General features: G+C 29.0%; 2 protein-coding genes and 1 long non-coding RNA gene across 8 annotated transcripts in view; 2 read left to right on the top strand and 1 right to left on the bottom strand.

The window, feature by feature from the left end:
* Positions 1-8,094, bottom strand: part of LOC147908261 (uncharacterized) — a 342,006-nt gene extending 333,912 nt beyond the window's left edge. For all 4 annotated transcript variants that reach the window (XR_015546363.1, XM_087410260.1, XM_087410259.1 and 1 more), the window contains exons 1-2: positions 7,284-8,094; positions 6,820-6,868 (exon numbers count right to left, since the gene is read on the bottom strand). Coding sequence is in view for 3 of the 4 variants with exons in the window: in XM_087410260.1 (XP_087266386.1) it covers positions 6,820-6,868; positions 7,284-7,354 (120 nt within the window). In the remaining variant the exon portion in view is untranslated. The remainder of the gene's footprint in view (positions 1-6,819; positions 6,869-7,283) is intronic.
* Positions 8,095-12,748: 4,654 nt separating this feature from the next.
* Positions 12,749-23,040, top strand: Sans (SAM_USH1G_HARP domain-containing protein Sans). Of its 3 annotated transcripts, none has more exons than XM_087410143.1 (7): positions 12,749-13,084; positions 16,131-16,274; positions 19,029-19,301; positions 19,711-19,978; positions 20,198-20,509; positions 21,112-21,313; positions 21,480-21,647. In XM_087410143.1, exons 1-7 carry the CDS (start codon positions 13,062-13,064, stop codon positions 21,542-21,544), a joined length of 1,287 nt encoding a protein of 428 aa, XP_087266269.1. In that variant the 5' UTR covers positions 12,749-13,061; the 3' UTR covers positions 21,545-21,647. The 3 variants fall into 3 exon arrangements, with proteins under 3 accessions (XP_087266269.1, XP_011063818.1, XP_011063819.1); XM_011065516.2 differs by having other exon boundaries at positions 12,751-13,084; positions 21,497-23,040; XM_011065517.2 differs by lacking the exon at positions 12,749-13,084 and adding an exon at positions 16,537-16,984 and having other exon boundaries at positions 16,194-16,274; positions 21,497-23,040.
* LOC147908260 (uncharacterized) lies at positions 13,091-14,933 on the top strand. Its single transcript, XR_015546316.1, has 2 exons — positions 13,091-13,366; positions 14,285-14,933. It is a non-coding gene; the product is annotated as an uncharacterized LOC147908260 (long non-coding RNA).
* Positions 23,041-23,089: the final 49 nt, after the last annotated feature.

The raw sequence follows: 23,089 nt of genomic DNA, 5'->3' as shown, positions 1-23,089 counted from the left end.
TAAAAAAGTCGTTTTTCACTTACGATGAAAACGATTATATATATTTAAAATTTAATTTCTCAAAAACATTTTTCAAAATATTTTATTATATAGTATGTATTCGGCCAGTCTAACTAAATTTTTTTATCAATGTTTAATTATTAATTTAACATATATATATACATAATGTAATATAATTTAAAAACTAAGTTGAAATAATTTTTGTATCCCTTTGATCTTGTTTGTATATTACATTTTTGTTATATTTTTTTTTTTTCATATTTTATATTATTTATAAGAAATATGAAGCATTTATACATATTATCAAGCAATAATCTGTTTCTAATTAAAATATTTACTTTGCTCAATATTTTATTTCTTCAAAGCTGTATTTAAATTTTACTAAATTATTGACTCGTGATATATTTAACTTTAAATAAATTTAATATAGGTATTATTGATCTTAATATAATTTATAGAGATTTTTATTATTATTATAATGATTTGCATAAACAAATTCTCTTTTTTAATTATAAAAAAACAATTAGATTCTCTATTCTTCAATCTTTGTACAATTTTCGGATATCCTATTATCCAATTTATCCGGTTTTACTAAATAAAATCTAATTATTCGGCTTTACTGAATAAAATCCGATATTAGATTATCCGACAAATCATTATCCGTTGCGTATCGGATATATTATCTAAAAAATCATTATCCATTGCATCCCTAACGGTAAATATGCTATTAACGGACAACTAGCACTATCTGCAGTGAGTTATTTTCCTCACAGCGAAATTTTAATCGTCGGTAAAGAATTCACTTCTATGATCAGTTAGAACACATTATTACTGTGCGGTATAATTGCGTACTACATTTTTGATTTTTTTTATATTATTATGGATGCATTTTGCTTCTAAAATGTAGGAACAGAGAATAGATAATAAACTAGCGCATTTAATAGCGCAAATAATGTGCAATAAAAACATGGCGGACCAATCACAAGTGATATCCGTATGGCGTCACTCTAATTGTAGGCTCTCTACCCCATTCTTATTCTTATAATTATATTTACAATTTGCAATTTGAATAAAGTTAAAACTCTTCTAATTGTATAAGCAAACTACATTTAATTTAAAATTGTGAAGAAAATTTATATGAATAAAAATGAATCAACCTTAGAGGTCTCCACCACCCCCGCCAATTTTTAATGGCGATCCTCTTTTCTTTGTAAGTATATTCCACCGTAAAAAAACGAGTTACTAATAAATTTAGTCGGTTTTTGCAGGTAAGTATGTTTTAAATTTATTTTTTAATTTTATATCTCTCTTTTTTTCTTTAATTATTTTATTATATTTCGCTAAAATCATATTGCATTATGATTAGCGAAATACAATAAAATAATTAACAATTACATTGCATAGCTTTTTAATATTATCTTTTATTGTAATCCTTTAATAATACAATAATTATTTACAATACAATGTATAATAAAAAATGTTGTTCGAAATATAATAAGAATTATATTATAGGAGCACAATTAACAAAATTTAGTAATGAGGTATTATACGAAAATGTCGAAAATACATACGATAACACAAATTTTCTAAACCAATGTTTAATGAAATATTGATAAATGTGGAATGAAAATACTAACAACAATTAGATCGTACTTACTATTAATTATTAACTTGCGATTATATTATAAAACTTATTAATATCATGATAAAAAGTTATTAATACATTTATGACAAGACTTTCATCGCATTTAAGATAATTATCCTGATAATTTGATCAAGATCCCTCCACGTTGTGATAAGGTTAGTATACAAAGAAGAAAAAAATCTGCATAGAAAAACGAACTTGATGTATTCTGATTTCACGTCAAATTCATAAGATCCATTCGCAAAAAAAAGTTAAGCAATCCGTCAAACACCAGCGGTCTTATTACAGAAGGATGTGAATTCCAAATCTTTTAGACCACTTATGATAGAAATAATTTTGTTAGCATCTTAATTACATTTTTATTGCATTTTTAATATAATATCAAAATTTTCGAGGAAATTATATGTTCTGCCACACATTACTACAAATCATCTCTTATTAAAAATAAAAAGATAAAATGATTTCCTTATGGAATAGTGATTACGAAGGAATATATTTAATAGTAATAAAATACATTATTATAATTTTATGCATTATTATAATTTTTTATATGTATGAATACAAAAGTATCTCGGGTACCAACTGTTCGAGATAAATCGAACTTGATAATAACGAGATTTTAAAGAACTAAGTATGTTTTCTGAAAAATTTGTTATTATATATAAAATTTAACAATCTTTTTTTTCTGCATTTTCACAAAATTTTAATTATTAATACCTCGTTAATATAAAGGTATCCATTGGACTTATCTCGAATTTTTTGTATCCACACATTTTTAATTAAATTCATGTAATCATGATATCATTGATAAAACATAAGATATTTTGATAAAAAAATTATCTAAATCGACAAAAATCAAAACTTATTAAATATAATCTCATAATATATCCTGCATGTATTTTATTATAGAAAAGTATATAATATATATATAAATTAATAATTAACAATATTCTGGAATGGCGGGATGTCTCCAATACCTAAAAATGATTTTAAAATAACAGTTAAAAAATTAAATATTAGGTGTTGGAATTAATTCGTAGCGTTTTACAAGTGATGGGAAGTACTTTCATTAATGTATTTTTTAATGCTCATGTGAAATAAATAACATTCTTTCATTAAAAAACGCTACGAATTAATTCCAACACCTAATATATACATTCGTAATCATATTTTTTTGTTAGAGCAATCATCGAAAAATAAGCAAATTATTTGCATAAAGCTTAAATTTATTTACTTAACAATTTGGATTTAAAAAAATAATCATTATATGTATATTCATACATTAATTATATAATATTAAATTCGTATTGTTATTAAGATATAGTACTATTACTAACATTATTATTACTAGTGGGAGAACATTTAATAAAACAAAAAAGCGACGAAAATTGTAATTAAAGCATACTACTAAATTAATTTCGTAAAACTTGATTTTAAAATATATAGTATATAATTGTCTGACTCATTAACAAAATTATTACTTCCAGTGCAAGACGAGAAAACTCGGGATTAATTCCGTTTCTGTACAAGAATTTCCAACAAGATACCAAACTAGACTTTGCGAATGGACTTTACAGAAAGCGACGAGGAATAAATCTTCATATGATATTGTAAAAATAATTTCGACTTTCTATCAGTACAAATCACGCATTCACTGCATCAACATAGCATTCACTTGACGCGAGGGATAGCGATGAGGCTTTCGTACATAATAAATTAATCATTAATATTTGTAATTTTTTTATGTTAAAAATATAAATGTAAAAAACAAACAAGAAGTTAATATTTAACCTATATTACCTCAGTCAAAGCTCGAATCTTTACTGACTTATTTAATAAATTAAATAGACGAAAAATTGACGATTATTTTAAACATCAAATTTTTAATTAAAAGTCACTTAAAATTATTAATGACTTTTTCATATTTATAATAAAATCCAAATTAAAAAAAATTTTTTTAATTAAACATCTATCAAATTCGTTAAATTAATAAACAATTTTTGTTATCATATGGTTCGTCGATTTCGTAATTTACATCAATAAAGCAACAATAAATTTGATTTATTACGACAAGATAAATGCTATCTGTATGGAATAGATATATTTAATATGAATATATAAACATTCCAATAAATAATTTAAATTAGCAATTACAAAAATTTGCGGAAATTACAAAAATAAACATGATGGCATTTACCCTGGACATAGTTCACATAAATTTTATATTACGTATGTAATATTTCATACATACATTTATTTATGATAAAATTAATTACAATATTAATGCGTATACATACTTTGTATATGTATAGAATTTTATAAGATATTAAGTTTAATTTCAGGGGAGCTGAAAATTCAGTGAAATTTAAAATTATATAATATATAATCATAAAATTAAAATTATATATAATATATAATCATATTTGACAATTAGGTTGTTGACAATTAAATAAAATTTAAGATTAATTAAAAATTTTATTTAATTTTTAATCTTTTCTTTGCAATTATCAAGTACGTACACATGATGTCTATGTATCCTTATCTACATATTATATAATTTATTAGTTAGATTTATCATATAATATTTTTTTAGTTTAATTATATTTATTTTTTAAAACAAAATTTAATTATCCGATCGCGAAATCTATTTAAGTGTCATTTTATTTATAATAATTTAATTTTTCAATTTATCTACATTTATTGTCTTTACCTATACAGTCCCTATCTATCCATATACTTGCCCTACCTATCCATATTTTCATTTATTCGTGCCTATTCGCGTATCCTATCTCTGTTCGTATATTTCTACTTCCTACATTACTTGATTAACGTGTAACACCGCGCATATAATACGTTAATGACTGTGTTCAACAAAGAAAGCAGCTTTGCAAATGTTGTAAAATTCTTCAACACGATTGGTTCTAGCTTTAGGTTTTTTATGAATTTAAATGAACTAATGATATTAAATCAAATTTTACAATAATTGCAAAACTGCTTTCTTTGCTGAATGCAGCAGCTAATGTCTAACCATGTCCTATCGTGTACTAATAAATTCAAAGAGATTACCTAATTGCGATCGTATTAAATAAATGAGCAATAAATGGTAATAATTAAAATAGACTTTTAATTTTTGAAATACAAAAAATTAATAAATAACAAAGCTAATGAGAGCCATTGCGGATAATGAAGTGCAACTAGAATTTGTAGATTAAAAAACCTACAAAACTTGCGCTTCATTATCTGCACTAGCTCTCATTAGCCCTGTTATTTGTTAGTTATTGTACTTTAAATCAACAATATAAGAACTCGCAATTTGCGAGTAAGTTGCCCTCCCGAATATTCAGAATTTATCTTTATATATATATCTTTCAAAAAATTAGATTGGTGTTACACCAAAACCCATTTCGTTCAGATCTTCGTCTTTTTTCTGGCCAATATTCTGGCTTAATATGCCAGAGATCGACAGCAAGGAGAAATATTCCTTTTTGCTGCCGACTAAAAGCGTAAAATTTTACGCCTTTGTATGATGCGCGAAACACGAACGCGTCGCGAAGAGGCCACCATATTAATCAAATTGATTAAATATTAATTATCAATAATAATAATTTTATTATTACATATGTGTGAATAAATTTATTCATTATTCGTGTCTATTCGAAATTAAAAATATAAATATTTGACTGAAAATAAATCTAAATTTAAAAAAATCTCTATGAGGGATATTTTCAACATTTTGATTTTATAAATCTCAAATATTGTGAAATTAGATCAAATTTCTTGATATAAATTTTACACAATATAAACAACAAAACTCCAAATTAAATATAAATCGGAAATTACTAAATCGATTACTATCCCATAAAATTTAAGGCCCATGTATGTATTCTTACGATTCGAACGATTCGTTGCTGAATCTCATCTCAAGACATGCAGAGAGATAAGAAATTCAGATAAATGATGTAAGATCCAAAAGGGAGATAATTTTCCCTTACATTAATAAATATCATATATCGTTTATGTTTTAAATTAATACAATCATTTTGTGCATAATTTATTATTTCAAAATTAAATATTTTAAAAGATGCAAAATTCCGAACGCGATTTTTTAAAATAATTATAAGATAAAATTCTTTTATTTCTTGATATAATAAACTTATACTGGATCTTACATCATGTTACTATTTTGACTGGTATAAAATCTAGTTACTACATATGGATAAGTTATAAAAATTTAGGCTAAAGTAAGTGCATTTAGTGCAATTTAGATAAATTATAGTAACAATTAATAATCATAAAATATTTTTTATAAAAAAGCGAGATTAATAAATTATACGACAAATGCGCTACATTAAAATATCTGTTATTTCTCTAGTAACAAGTATATAAATAATAAGTGTGAAGCAATACAAAGAATATCTTTAAAAACAGTATGTTATATACATATATGTATATGTATATTATTTTTCTCTGCACCAACTTAAATAAAATTTAATCCTGAATGAATATTTAAAAATAGGATAGATAGAAAAAATAATAAAACTATACTTATTATACTAACAAACACTGTTCTATATTATAATATCTATAGACAAAAAAAACAATTTTATTTACTCTCATTACGTGTGTGTGTGTGTGTGTGTGTGTGTGTGTGTGTGTGTGTGTGTGTGTGTGTGTGTGTGTGTGTGTGTGTGTGTGCGCGCGCGCGCGTGCGTGCGTGCGTGCGTGTGTACACACATATACATATATAAAATATATTCGCGTTAACATATGAATTTAGAAACAACAAGAGCCTTTAACATTGTAGTTTTCTTGAATGAAATAGTTCTACTTTATTGTTTCAATTGAATTAATGAGAGATTGGATAAGAGCAATGGCGACTTTTACGAAAGATTAAAAACAACTTAAACTGAGTGTTAATATGATATTATAAATTTTACAGTGCATATAAAATAAGAAGAAATGCAATAAAATAAGAAGAAGCATCTAGGATTAAATTTATCCTAATCTGTTCTAACTTATCCACTTTAAGATAATGGATGCATGGAATGCTACATATACATTTATAAAAAATATATAGGTATATTTTTATTAAATTGATGCATATATGCATTTGTAGATATATTAATAAAATCACCACGCATCCGTTACCTCAAACACATCAATTCATCACTCACCAATTTGATGCACAACAGCGGAGTTCGATGCATCGTCGCTACGATGATTCTGTAACAAAAAGAATATAAAATCTAAATTAAAACAGAGCAAAAAAAATCAATTAATATTAAAAATAATATTTAGTAATTCTCTTGAAAATAATCACATAATTTTCAAAATATTTTTAGCATCGAATTTTTTAATTTACCATTCACTTACATATTTAAAAAATTATTATATACTCGAAAAAATGTTATATAATAGACATTACATATATAATTATATATAAACATTTTGTATATATGAAACATTTTTTCCCGGGCATTTTTTTAAAAAATCTTAAAAATATATAGATATTTATAAAATTTCAAAATAATTTTAAGATAATTCTTTTTTTCTAATTATTATTTTTAAATCAGTGTAAAATAAAGCGAATAAATAGAAAAAAGATATTGATTTTACAATAGCAAAAAAAGATATTTACCGCAAGGTTGCTCCGCCGATGTCCGATGCCTCTCCCAGACCTCCTCCTCCTCTCAGAGTTGGGATTGACATATCCTCTCGCACTGGACACTCGCGAAAAACACTCGCGAATAATGGACTATAATCGCGCGCGGACTATAACTTGAGTCCAATTACTTGAACGGCACTCCCGAAGAAACGCGCGACGCGACGAACCGGCTGCGGTTCGTTTATTTTCAAGTAAATCGGCGACGAGGGTACGTTAGCTTCTCCATTGGATTTTTACATAAAGAGAACGATTTTATTCAATATCTAAAAATTTTTCTAGATGTATTACATTCAGGTATATCCGAAAATTTTTAGATTATTCAGAAAAATCGTTCTTTTCATGTAAATATCCTTTGGGTACTGAGCCCTCTCACCACGTCAAGGTGTACCCGGAGAGGGAAGATAATCTGAAAAATGTAATATATAGCTATTATCTATATTATGCAATTACTATGCAATTACTATGCAATCGGTTAATTTTTAGAAACGAATATTACATCTGCAGTTCGTTATCATTGCGAAATAAAAAACAGATAAAAAACTGAACCATATTTATACATAGATGATATGATTAGAGTCTAGAATAAAATAGAGATTAATAAAAAAAAAAGAGAGAAAGAAATGTTTCTTTTATTACCGATAAGTTCCAAAGTTACGGTAAATTTTTTAACGGATTCTCATATAACGAAAGGTACATAAGAACAAAAAATTATTGTATGAGAGCATTCATATATTAACGTTCCTTTGTTATGACTCGTATGATATAGACAAGTAGCCGTATCGCTATTGATTGTGTAAAACGCGTTAACGTTAATATTTCGACAGTTAGATTATGAATAGTTAGAATATCGGCCCAAGATATAGATTAAAACTTAAAAAAATAAGTAAAGAATAATTATGAATTAAACATTCTTTTAATAAGATAAACGCAAACATTTTGTAAATTATAAAACAATTTAGACTCAATATAATAATGAATATAAATGGAATTCATATTATACATTTACAGATATATAAATTAGAGATATCTAAGGACGGTATTCATAGTTCGTTCCTATTTCAAGACTGTCTTAAGTAATGTTTTAAGACGGCTCTTTGATTCATGACTTCTTAAAACTGTTCTTAAGACAGTCTTGAATATAAATCTGACTGTGAATATCGGCCCAAGATATAGATGATTGTGTGCAAGATATAAAACAAAAATCGCATAATAAAGCATCGTGTAATATTCATCGAAGGATATTAAAACGAGTAGATTATTTTACTGAATTTGTAATATACGTTAATATTTCGACAGTTAGATGATCGGCGCGCAACCTTGAAGTGGCGATGGTACGGGGTGGCACGGAGCGGCGCGTCATGTTATTACGCGGAAAAATGACGAGCGTAAACATGACGCGTCACTCCGTGCCACCCCGTACCATCCTCAACACAAGGTCGCGCCAACCTCGCGTCTAACTGCCGAAATAAAACGAATATTATGAATAAGTAAAATAATATATTCTTCCCATTTTTAATGTTCTTCGATTAATAAAACGATTATTTCTAGTTTTAACGGCGCGAGTCGTTTAATGTGATATCATAATTATATACCGAAGAACATATTTGACATTTATTTTATAATTTTGAATATCAATTTTTCGTATCAATTACAATGTAATGCTGACAAAAGGCAAGAAGTAAAAAGAGATTCTTATTAGCGTGGTCTTCCTTACATAATTGCTTACGTGAAATAATTTTAACATCCCAATATTATATCTCAATTTTAGAATAATAGCATGCATCTAACAATAAGAATCTCATTTTTATTGTTAGTTACCGTACATCCGCGAACGCACGAAATATTTAAAATATTCATGAACTGCGTATGTGAGTAATGAATCTTAGAAATAAAGGGAAAAATTGCATACAACCTATAATCCTTTTCAATCCTTAATATACTCCTTAGTTTTAGGCAACCTTATGTAATTCGCGTTCGTAGATATTGCTGTTAATTAATGCGACACGTGGAGCGACTCGAAAACACGTCCATCTCCCACCGAGATCGCTTAGCGAATGCCGAAGTGACGATCGACCACCGCACCTTGCCCCCCTACACCTTCGCCTCGCGATCCACCGCTTTTCGTCGCCAGTGACCCCCTTCCCCTACCGAGCTTTTCGCCGATGTTTTTAGATTACACTCAACTATCGCGTATTCAAACGACGAAAAATATTCAACGATTTATTCAATTATATTTTTCATATTTTACATGATTTTGACAAACGGATATCGCCGTACATTTCGCGTTTTGATTTGTGGCATCTCGGGCACAATCCTATATTATTTGCATGATTCTCTTAAACCAATTAGTAATTATTCACGTGAGATATTTTTGATATTTTCTATAATTCTCAATTTTCATAATTCTTTTTAATGATCCATACTTCAATAAAGATTGATAAAATATTCTATATATGTTCTTTATATAAAGATAAACGCAAAAAATCTTAATAAAATGAAACAATTTGTGCTAAATACAGGTTTGGTTAAAAGTACTAAATATCTTGTTAATCGTTATTTAATTTTTCAGTTAATAAATTAATTTAAGACACTCTACTTTTACTGCAAATTATTCTGTGTTTCAGAAATTCTTTAAACGTATAATAAAATATAAAATAGATTCCGGAAACTTATTTAAAATATTAAATGAGTCAGAAATGTAGTTATTTAAAATAATAAATACTAAATTTCTCTTTTAATTTTTTTAATTTAAAATGTATACTTTAACTTTCATCGCTTTTACAAGTATGTAAAAATTATTAAACGATTTTTACGTATATTTTGGCAACTTTAAAAAGAATTTGTAAAGTTGTATATTTATAACAAATTTTACATTGTTGTAACTAAATACAGTTAACAAAATGAGAAAAATGTACTTTTTCAAAAATGTACAACTCTGAAACATAAATATTTAAACGAAAAATTTAAACGTTAATGTTTTTTTAAACTAAATTAAGTTAGAGTTAATGGCTTATAAATTTTTAATTTAAAAGGAGTTAATAAATTAAAGTTTAAAAGTAACTAAGTTAAAAATTAATGCATTTCAAATTATCTAAATTAATATTTAAACGAAAAATATGTTCAGGATTGTCAGGTAGTAATTAGTTAAAACGTTAAAAGTTAAAAGAAAGTTAAAAAGTTAATAACTTTTAATTTAGATAATATTAGTTTCATAAAATATTAGGTATTTTATCATTTAAAATAAAATAAAAATAAAATTTGTATTTTACTTTCACAAAAAAAAATAGAATCAAATTAGATAAATATACAACCAAATGCATCAGTACGTATTAGTATGCTCAATCGAATTTGCTATAAGATAAGAAGAGACATTACACTCACCGACACACGATACATAGCAGCGAAGTTGTAATAAGACGTAAATCTATAAAAAGCAAACATACTGAAATTATAGCAGTGATTAAAATATTTGTATTAATATTTTAAAATATACAATTACACATTCTAATTTAAATTTTTATTTATTTTTTTAATAAATCATTAATTTAAAAATTCTAATAAAAAATATAATCAAAATTACGTTTAATTGCCATTACATATTAAAATTAATTCATAATCAATCAATCTGAAAATCAATCGTGTGAATAAGATATTATAGTCGAAGCGGAGTTAACAAAACTCATACATTATTTTAAATCATATCGGTGCAACATACTCGATTATCCTACGATACCGCGAAGTTCTTCTGTTGTACATACATTTGTGCAACAATGAAATTATTATCAACGAAATATATTATATTCCAAAAAGATCTTTTCATTAGACATGTCATTGACAATCGACTTTTGAGATATTACATCATCAAATGAAATCGCATCTATAAATCTTAAGCCCGGTTTTTCATTTTTTAATTAACTTGTTGTAACAAGTATTCTACAATAATTTAACATTGTAAGCTTAAGTCTCATTGAATTTTTTGTGGCTTAAGACTTAAAGCTTAGATAATAACTTATTGTAGAAAGCCCCCAGACTTACACACATTCTATAATAAGCCATTAATAATAGAAATCAGAAGCTAGAAATTAACCAATCATAATCAATTATTCTTCTCACATTCCACTGAAATTGGTCAATTTCTAGCTTTTAACTTCTGATTTATTACTAATTGCTTGTAGAACATGTATTAGGGCAAAAGCACAGATTCTTGCATAAGACGTAACGCATAAGAAAATCAATCAGTCTTTTATTTTATAATAAGGTATAAGAAAATTAATCGGTCTTTTATTTTATTAACCAGACTTTCTACAATAAACTTTAAATTTTAAGCTGTAAGAACTCGATCAATCATAGCCAATTATTCTTCTGACATTCAACTGTAACTGGTCAATTTCATATGGCTTTAAGATTTAAGCTTTGGTAAATCCAGATCTACAATAAATTTTCAAGCCTTAAATCATATAAGAAACGGATGAATCACAGTCGATTATTTTCCTCGCTTCAATTGTAATTGGTCAATTTCTTACGGCTTAAGGCTTAAAACACTATTATAGATCCGAACTAACAGTTTATTGTAGAAAACTCATCATGGAAAGGAAGGAAACAAAAGACTTCGATGTTTCATTTTCGTACGCAAAACTGTGCTCTCGCCCTTAATCTGATGAAAATGTAAAGATTGTATTTTTTTAGCTATGATTAATCACTAAACTGATGATTTTGTGTAACTTTGTAAAATTACCACTATAAAACCATCAATTTAGTGATTAACCATAACTAAAATATATTCTGTGGTAAATACAGAGTTTTGCTTTGTCAGTGTTGGCGCGCGGAATGGCGCTGAATCCCGATCGAATTACAACAATCTCACGGAATCTCGACAAATCGCCGTTTCACAAACATCGAATCTATACCAAACGATTGCCGTCAATTAAATATCACAATACAGACTCGATAATGATTACAACTTACTAATTAAACTCGCATAATGCCGCCTGATTCGGAGTCGATCCATTCTGCATCCGCGATGTATTAACGACGACGAGAAATGACGAGAAATGACGAGAAATGACGAGAAATTGGCGAGAAATCGCGAAGCGGCGGCAACTTCACCCCATACAACACCAGTCAAGCTAACGGTTAAACGTTTCCGTTCCTATCGATTTCTTTTTTAGAAAAAGAAAAACATAAAACGTTCTTCCCGACTCAAAACAAATATCAGAAAAATTACTGTACCTGCGTAATTCATCTTTGAGCGGACTCGACTTATTTTTCGTCGAAATGTAACCAAATTACACGATGCAGTGCTGACGCCGCGCCGCGCCGCGCCGGCGGGCGCTCTCGCAATTTGAATCCAAGCCGTTCGTTGACTCGAAGAGTTTTGCAGGATAAACTCCAGGTGGCGGACGCGGCGCCTATACGATCGCAGGTGGCGGCAAATCGCGCGGTGCGTCGCGCGAGCTAGAGGTGAGGTTATCGATGTGGCGGAGCGAAGCGGAACAGCCAGAGGATGGGGACCGTGCGGGGGACCGCGCCAGGGGCCCCCAGGTGTAACTCATGTAACTCGCGCTCGCTCGAGCAGTGCACCGCCGTCCCATCTCGGCGTCGTACTGTCGCTGTTGTTTCCTTGCGTGTTTCTTCTCCTTTTCTTTTTTCACCGAATTCTCTATCAGGATCCTTTCCGAGCGTCTCTCCTAGGGTCACGGACGATGCTGTCCGGATAACCGGATTCGTGGAGCAGCGAGGGACGCGCGCGAAATGTCGTCCGAACGATTTCATAAGTGAGTGCACTTATCTTCTTTTTTTCTTCTATTCTTTATTAAGAGGATGCCGCACGCGGTTTTCTCTTTCTCGCTCTCTCTTTCTTCCGACTCTTCCTCTGCTCTTGTTTTCGTACGCGCTCGCCCATAGGACTTGTCCCGGAAAACGTAGAAATGCTGTGGAGCGAGATACTCGCCTTGGGATTGAAAAAAATATTACCTAGTCTTGATCGGCACGGAGCCGATCGCACGAAACGGATGCGATAACACAGGGAAAACAACTAAATACACTTCATAAATATGGTTTGTTCTTTTTGTCAATGTAAAATTAACTTGATTTAACTTATCTACTACTATTTATCTTTTTTTTTCTTAATTTTTAGAATTGTGCCGTTTTTATAAATGTTGATTAATTTTAATTTAACTTATTTTCTATTGTTTTCTGGTTCTAAGAATTAGAAAAGGATAAGGAATAAAATTAAACCAAGATTAAAGTTAATCTACATTGATAGAAACGGATATTACAAAAAGATTAAGAGTAAATTGAATCGAGATTAAAATTAATCTTCTAGTGAATTCGATTGGTCACGCTCAGTGCGAACTGGTTCACATTAAACCGTACACAAATTGCCACAAAGATGTGTTTAATATAAATATAGAAACCGGTTAAATCGTGAAATCCTCAATACACTTTATAGTGCTGTTATATAAAATATGTATTTTAGAGTTTGAAAATATATATTTTATAATTCGAGAAAATACATATATAATTTGCAATTTATTTTTACACTCACAAAATTAAAACAGTACAACGATTTTAATTTATATTATATATACAGTTATATAACATTCTTTAATCGCGTTCCAAATTTTTTCTTTCTTCTCCAAAAAAAAAATGATCGTGCAAAAAGTTCAATTAAAAAACTAGTTGATCTGATTTGTAAATCTTGCAAGACTTTTTTTTAATATATTGTAATCTTTTTCTTAACATTATTTTATACACTAAAAATGTGAATAAAATACAACATTCAACCCTTACAGAAATTTAATATTAAAGGATAGTGATAATTATTTACTTTGAGTAATAAAATCACTAAACAACGATGCTTTTACTCAAAATAAATAATCAATACCTTTCTAATATATAAATCCTTAGTACAGTTCGATATTTCTTATGTTCCATAATTCTTTCATAATGTATGAATTAAAATTTCGTTCCAGCGTTACGTAGAACGTCGAAAGATTTTTTAACAACATATACAATTCAAATAAATTGAACGATTCGCACGGATTAATGATAATCGTTCTATCTCATCAAGGAAATCGGATCAACATTTATCAAGCAACTGGAACGAAATGAGAAGACGTGAACCGAATCGAATCTTTCGTATTTATAATCACTAAGTGCAATGAGCTGTCGGAATAAATGGAGGCACATTATACACATAATAATTAATACATTGTGTTTTAACAACGTTAAAAATATTATTAAAATATCAATTGGACGGAGAAATAAGAGAGAGCTATGGTGATCCTCAAATGAATATACACATGCGGTTTATTAAATAAAAAAATTAAGAGATTTCAAATAATTATCCACTAGCATAAAATAACCATGATTATAGACTGTATCATGTATGTACATAGGAAGAGCGCGTGCGGAATTCATGCATGAGAGGAGACCTGTGCTCTTATTTCATTCACTACGGGAATTTATCACACAGATCATCTGTAAAAATTTCTAGCGGACCTAATCAACTTTCGTAGCAATAGAGAATGCTATACATTGCGCGATTTATGTATTAAAAGTCTGAATACTACACTACATTTATATCTCTCTATTGAATTTCGAGATATTTTTTTACCAAAATTGATTTTTAATTCACAAAACTGATTCTCCTCAAAATGTATGAATTCTTAATAATTAATAGTTTTAATATAAATATCCGTTCGGTTATCTAAGTTGTATTTCGTAATTAAATCTGAAAATGATAAGAATTGATGAAAATAAGAGCAAGAAATTTGCATTTGCAAATTTTTTAAAATCTTTTATATATATATATAATATATATATATATTATTTCAAATACAATTTACCGTCTAAAATTAAGAAATACAAAGAAAAATTATAATATATCAAATTTGTATAACATGTTTTTATTATAGCTTGTATGAAGTTACACTGTTTAGAATAACAAAGGATTAATGTTATAACTCAATGACATTGATAAAGTAATGTGAAACGATATACGCTGAATCAGTTCGTGGAATGCAACATCGGCGAATCGAAAGTAGCTGTTGTCTCACCTGACAAATCGTGCATATTTTCCTTAACATCTCAATTTTCCTAATTAAAAGGAAAAAAAATGTGAATCTCTTGCATCGCGCTGTTGCAAGCACTTTAGTACTTTAATTAAAATATCACCACGGATTATCAGATGTTGAGACGCGTGGATATAATACTATGCGGAGCTCTTTGCCCGCAGAGATTTGCAATTTTTCCTCGAGCAACGCGACGATAATTATAAAAAATAACCTGGTTAAAATCAGATAAGGCATCACGCGATGCATCGTACGATAAAATAATAGATATAGTTTTCACAATACCGTACTCCGAATATCCTGAAAAAGTAAAAATATTTTTCTTATAAGAAGAGAAACAGAAGAAAGCAAAATATACTGCGCATATATAATAAATAAATATTTACTATCAATTAAAATTTATCCAGATTTGAAGTATACTGTATAGATACGTACATCTATCTTCATTTTTCTGTACATTTTTTATATTCATTAATAATAAGAAACTATTTAATAATAATAAATAATTATTGCAACAATTGCAATTAATTTAATTAATAATTGCATTTAATATAAATGAAATGATTTTTTATCAACCGGCATTACATAATTCTACTTGTTTGTGAATAATTTTTTAAATAAATATTAATATTTGTATTATTATATATATAAAATATTGAATTTTTAACGTATGGAATAAAACATGAGCCTAAAAACATCAGATAACTTATAAAGAATAATATAATATGCATATTCTTTATCGAAGGGCCGCGCAAGAAGGCACGTTGGATGTTCTGAAAGAAGCCACGAGAAAGGATTGTAACACGCGAGATGAAGGAGGAATGACCCCGACATTATGGGCAGCCTTCGAAGGCCACGTAGATGCTCTGAGACTGCTGGTCGCTAGAGGGTATGTGCATGCTTAATCTTATTTTTCCTTTTTACAGTGACCAAGTGTAACCAGCGTGTCGCATTTTACAATGGCATGCGATAGTTGGTGCATGCGACAAGACGTTTCTTTTTTAATATTTTTCTGACTACGTACAATGCATCTGATTATTGCAACTTGTTGCAGATTGACTTTACACAATTAATATTGCATATTTATAATAAATTATAAATATTAAATCGCACGTATGTATATAGTACGACGTTGAGCTTTTTCATTACAGAAGCACGTTTGACGAAAAATATAACTTCGTGTTTTGTCTACTCACACGAAACATTGGTGCCCATCAGGCACGAGGTCATCGTGCCTCGTGAGCACGATAACCCCACTACTTCATAATTAATACTTGCCTCAACTGCAAGCCGCTCCAAAATACTGTAGTTCCTCGACACTTCCGGCCGTTTATCACGAATACTTTGTCGAATATTTGCAGACATTTAAAATAAACGTTAAAAATAATCACATCGATCTCTAGTAAGTTAACAAAACGATGGATGTCGATTCGAATGGTCCGCTCTTGAAGGTCCCATCGGGCCCTTAGTTCTGCTATTGTATATCGTAATAATACATGCACGGAACCGGAAGCACGCATTACAGGTGTCCATCGACTGCACAGTTGCGGAAACCGCGGTCGAGTGCATGAAAAACAATAGAACGCATACTGACAAAAGGTAGGTCGAAACAGACCTCCGAAACTCCACTACATTCATTTATGATACGAATAACGAGTGTTTCTGAATGAAAATGTCTATCTTTGTTTCTTATTCAAACACTCCAAGTTATCTTTTCTTTTCATATTCAAACAGTTCGATAAAAATGATCAATGAATTCTTATGAGATCACAGAAATTTTTTTATTTTTTTGTAAAACTAATTAATGTAATCAATGTAAAAATTAATTGTATGTCTAATTGTAAGAATTCTTAAAAATAATTTTTTATTGTGAAATTTCTCCGGAGATGAAAAAAATGTTCCTGATCTATTATTAGAAATAATGTAAAATATATCTTATTACATTTAAATATTTTTTGCCTTTCGAAGAGCAACAATACTTTATCAAATATCATGAAATAATAATCTTTCTCCTGACAAAAGAAAAAATATGTCTGAAAATTGTTTTATTTTTATATATATATATATATATATATATATATATTTCTTATATATATTTTATATATTTTATATATTTATATATTTTATATATTTATAAATTTTTATATATTATATATTTCTTTTTACATATTCTTATATATGTATTTCCTCAACTCTCCTAACTTATTCTTCATTCAATCTTTTTTTCTTTGCTTATCATACCTCTTTATTCATCGAATTAAATATTGTTTTTAAATCAACAAACATTACAATCATTTTTTCTTTTTTTTTTCTATCTATCGATTTATCAAATGATTTATTCTCATATCATTCTCATATCTCTTCTATGATTTATTCTCATATCATTTTTATATCTCTTCTAAATCTGATTATATGGATTCGTCTTTTGTTTTCTCCATCTCTTTCTTCATTCTTTTCATCAAATATTCATGTAAATTTTAATTCAGCACAGACATCGTAAATCTTCTTTCATATTACTTCCATTCTCTTTTTTATTATCAGCATTACTAGTTTCTTCTTTGCATTTCTTCGGCAATCTCTCTCCCCTCCAAATCTTATTACACATTTTCTAAGTCCATTCCTTGAAGCCATATTTCCACACTTTTCCCAGTATCCTATCTCAATCCCTATCTTATCCTTCAAATTCTCTTCCTATTCTCTTCCTCTCATCCTATTCATATCTTTCTCTCCTTCTTCTTTTTCCATTTCTCCTAATACCTCTATGAAATACTCTTACTTTTCCATCTTTATTTCATCTCTATTTACTCCTTTTCTTTTTTTCTTTCACTATTTAAATAATATAGGTAATATAAGTAATATAATATATAATATATATATATATATATATATAATATATATATATATATAATAATATAAGTAATATTTTCCATACTTTACCCTCCTTCGCTTTTCTTCACTTCCCATCTCATTTTTTTCTTTCTTTTCCTCATACAGCTTCTTGTATCTTGTCCTATTTCTATATTCATTTTCTCTGTCTGTTTTCTTTTTATCTTCTTAACATCCCTTTTTGTTTCTTTTTTTCCTACATTTTTTATCCTACTGTCCTTTTTTCACTGTCCTCATCCCTTCTTTCAATTATTACCTCCTTTATCTTCCAGTTTCTTCTATTTCTTTCTAAATCTTTTTTAAAATCTTTTTAATCCCCCTCCCCTTTCTTCACAATTATTCAAATTCCCCTTCTTTCTTTAATTCTACTATTATATTAGTTGATGATCCGAATCCACTCTCTCCTTTATCTCTATTCTTTCTATCCTCTTTTTCTTATCCCCTTCTACTAATATGTCATAATCGAGCCTAATCCTCTCTTGCCTCTGTCCATTCTAGGAGTCCATTCTTCTTTCTTATCGACCTTTATATTTTCATTCAATATTATTCACCCTTTCTCAGCTATACATTTTTTATTTGTTTTTCTATCCTTCGATCTTCTTAATTGTAATTATCTTTTTTTTCTTCTCTTATTTCTACTTTTTTTCTTTAGTTTACTCTTGCCTGAACAATAAATAAAGATATTAATTATAGATAGGAATTAGTTCTACTCCTTTTGTTTTCTAACTTATAAGACGTCACGATTGTTTCATTGTAGAGGCGACCCGGACAAGACCGATTACTTCGGGAATACATGCTTGCACTTGGCAGCGGCGAGGGGCCACGAATTCTGCGTAAAATTCTTGATAAAATTTGGTTGCAATATCTGGTCGCTGGACATCGACCGGCACTCTGCCCGTGAACTTGCAGCGATAAACGGTTATGAGAAGATTCTACAGTTCCTAGATATCGCTCAAGCTGATCAGGAGTTAAATAATCGCAAAAAAAGCCGGATGCTCCGGGAAAAGGCGGAGAGAGATGCGGAGAAGAGGTACAGTTGTAGAATGTGATTTGTTTTTGCGTCTTCTACTTGAAAAGAGAGAATGAGAGAACATAATATCGCTGCCATTTGCGGATCGTTTCCATCGATTGAATCATTTCCATCAATTATGTTTCCGTGATAGAATACATATAATTTCTTTTTAATTTTTTACTTACTACGATTAGCATATTATATTATTATGAATTATATTAGATTTTAATCCGATTTCTTTTAACATTTTATTTTCTATTTTAAATATATATTAGGTGTTGGAATTAATTCGTAGCGTTTTTTAATGAAAGAATGTTATTTATTTCACATGAGCATTAAAAAATACATTAATGAAAGTACTTCCCATCACTTGTAAAACGCTACGAATTAATTCCAACACCTAATATAAAAATATCTTTTTGTTAAGATTGAAAGAATATATGAAGAAACAGAAAATGGCTGAAATTAGGGCGGAAAAAGAACAAAAGAAACTCATAAAAGATCGTGCTAAATCAGACTTCGACGCAATGAATGAGTTGAACTCTCAACGGCCCGGGGTACTGACCTTTAGAAGCCGAATGAAACCTTCGCCGACATTTAGCGACATCGTTGGTACCACTATGAAGAAACACGGCAGCACAGTTTGTCGGAAAGCTTTAGCTAAAAAAGCCATCAATGACTTTAAAGTCGTAGAGGTAAAAAATATACATAAATAACATAAGACTGTTGTACAGTTTTCATGACTCAAAATAAAAATATTAAAAAATGATCTAGAAGTAATTTTAAAAATCTTTAACGTCATAATATATATAAAAACAGAAATAATAAAAAATCAATATTTGGGAGTTAACTCATTCTACATGATTTGTTTAATGTTCAGTAAATATTACGTAATATTATATATGTTATTATAGGTCGAAGTAAATGGAAAGAAGTCGGTTCGAAGTCTCACTGGCGTTCGTCGGGATTCTGAAGTTATGTACGTAGGCACGTATGACACCCAGCCTCAACACATGGGCATTAGAAGAGGAAAGATCTCTGATGTATGGGGCACTCTCAGTAAATCCCAGAGCACGCCCGATCTCTTAGGTGAAAGGATATACGATGAGGAGGAGGAGGACAGAGAGGAAGAGAACTTGAATGTTGCGAAGGACACCACTTTTCTTCAGGAACCAGCTAGTATCTTCAATCGACCTGGTTTCGGTTCGGTGGCTTTCAGAAGGGCGGTTGGTCTTAACATTCATACCTTAAATTGAACTTACAGACATAAATAAACAATAAGTACTTTGTTTACAACGAAACTGATATCAAGCTAGAGGAAATTATAAACAAGGAAATTATTCTAAAACATAAATTTTCGTATATAGTATATGGAGCTACTTTTTATTTTCTTTAGAAATTTCGACTTATAGAAAATTTATACAAGTTACGTTTTTTATTTTTATAATCATTTTAATGTCATGCTTTTTATACACTGTAATCTCTTCATCTCCACAAATGTAATAGTTCCGCATGATTACCTTCGTAATAACTACTCAACTCGTAGAAATCGGCTTTAATATTATGCAGTGTTTTCTTTTATGACAAGATAGCTATCGCTTGTTTCATTTGAATCATGATTCCAAAGAAACAAAGAAATTAATTATGGGAATCGTTGCAAAAACGCTCTAATGATCTTTTAAACGATTACAGCATAGAAATACGTAATAGATATTCATCGGATGCGTTAATAGCTTAATTATGTAACAAAGTGTGAATAGATGGAAAATACATTAGAAGCGCTAATTATTTTTTTATTTGTGTGTAAGTTAATTCGTAATTTTTATAGATAACATCTACGCTGGATAATCTACCGGTCACGCAGACAGATGTTCATCTACAAAACAGCAATCTTTCTGCAAATGGTTCTACAAACGGATCCATAAGCAGTAATAAGTTCAGCCCAAACGGACACAATGAAGAAATTAGTATAGGAAGTGCTGGCAGTTTGGCACGCAGACAAAGCTTGTGGGACGAGGATCTTCTTTCAGGTAAGTTTAATGAACCTTGTTACAAAGTACAATTGGAATACTTATGCAACTTTAACAATGCATTCTATGTTGTAAGGAACGATGCACGATAATCAATCATCATCTTTCCTGATTTTTTCGTGTTTTGTGTGAAAGAAAATCAAAATACTACAGTATTGATCTACAGAATTTATCTATAAACAGAAGGTGAAGAGACAGACGAGGAATGGACGCCTTTGCAGAGATTTTTAGTCGCCAATAATCTTACGTCCATACATCCTATTTTGGAATCGGAGCAAATCGATCTGGAAGCTCTGATGCTGCTCACTGAAACAGACATAGCGGCCCTCAAACTTCCGCTTGGTCCGAGACGAAAACTCACTAATGCAATCGCCAATCGAAAAAAAGCGCTGAGCACGCCGGAGAATGTTATCAAGGACAGTAGATTGTGAAAGTAATATATTGCATAGCCATAGAGATGAACTGCTGGTAACAAAATTATCCATCCACAAATACGATGAAGTAGCTATTAATGATTTATATACAAGAGATAAAAGTAGGAAATCATTTTAAAGGTGAAATTTTTAACATGAAATATAAAATGGAGATTTTTTTGAAGATTGCAAAAAAATAATCATTTGACATAAAAAAAGTTAAAAAATTATTAAATTATTCAATATCAAAAGGATTTTAATATCATACTTTTTGTGTCTTATAGTTTGTCCAGATATTTTCCTATGTCATTACGAATATATTTTCCTATTATACAGAAATTATGCATTTTGCAAATTATCTCCGTATTCAAATCTTAGAATGCCAACGTTTCGTAAACATAGCAGTTTACTTCATCGGAGCGAGGAGTAGTCTGATACATGATAACTCGCGAAACGCATAATTTCTCTATAGAAAGTGCCCGTGAAAGCCTCGAGAGTATTATATTTTCTTACTATATATATTTAATTGATCACATTGGCTGTACACAATCGTAATTATGTAAATAATCACCAAAAAAATTTATATTAAAATAAGAAAAAATAAGAAAAAAGAAGGGAATTAAGTTCCGATTAGTACATTAAATGAAATAGATTAAGTAAGATAGAACGAACAGTTCATGCCATAATCAAAGAAACAAAAAATCAATAACACTATATTACACTGCCATAAAATATATTGTCGTTAATAATGTTCTACTCAACATCAGCCTGATCTGTTTAACTAGATATGTGTATCATATTGTATTAAACACGAAATTTCAGAATTTTCAGATATGTAATAAAAACATATATTTATCTCAATTTTTAATAGCATTAAACAATATATTTAATAGCGTTAAACAATATATTTTTTTCACAAAAAAATTTAATATCAAAATTTAGAACTTAAAATATTACTAAAATAAACCGTAGATGCACAATATCAAAACTTGTGCTTTCCATCATTTATATATGTCCAAGATATAGTCATTAAACTTTGCTGCTAAACATTAATAATAAAAAAACATTGACATTGTTCATCTTTTAAAATTCATGCGATTTTTAATGAATGATCGTTAAGTGCATGTGATATATTAAATTCTTATCTAGTTTTAGACTTTGGTACTAATTATGGATTATATTATGGATAGTTATAGATTGCAGTATGTTATACATTAATTTTATGTAATGTCGTGTATAGTACATATTGTATTCACAAACAGTGCAAAATGTACAAAATAATTATATGACAATAAAGTATGTATATATATACGATAGTTTCTATTCAAAGGGTTGTAAAAGAAAAAGTGTGAATGTAGATAGG

Source organism: Acromyrmex echinatior, chromosome 10 (genome assembly GCF_024713525.1).
Source record: "Acromyrmex echinatior isolate Ae372 chromosome 10, ASM2471352v2, whole genome shotgun sequence".
Classification (NCBI taxonomy): domain Eukaryota; kingdom Metazoa; phylum Arthropoda; class Insecta; order Hymenoptera; family Formicidae; genus Acromyrmex; species Acromyrmex echinatior.
This window is presented reverse-complemented; position numbering and strand designations above follow the sequence as displayed.

Excerpts from the sequence above, each read along its gene's own strand:
- Sans (XM_011065516.2), top strand. The coding sequence starts at position 13,062 with ATGTCGTCCGAACGATTTCATAA. Across the intron at positions 16,275-19,028 it reads AGACTGCTGGTCGCTAGAGG|AGGCGACCCGGACAAGACCG; the intron begins GTATGTGCATGC and ends GTTTCATTGTAG. Across the intron at positions 19,302-19,710 it reads GAGAGAGATGCGGAGAAGAG|ATTGAAAGAATATATGAAGA; the intron begins GTACAGTTGTAG and ends CTTTTTGTTAAG.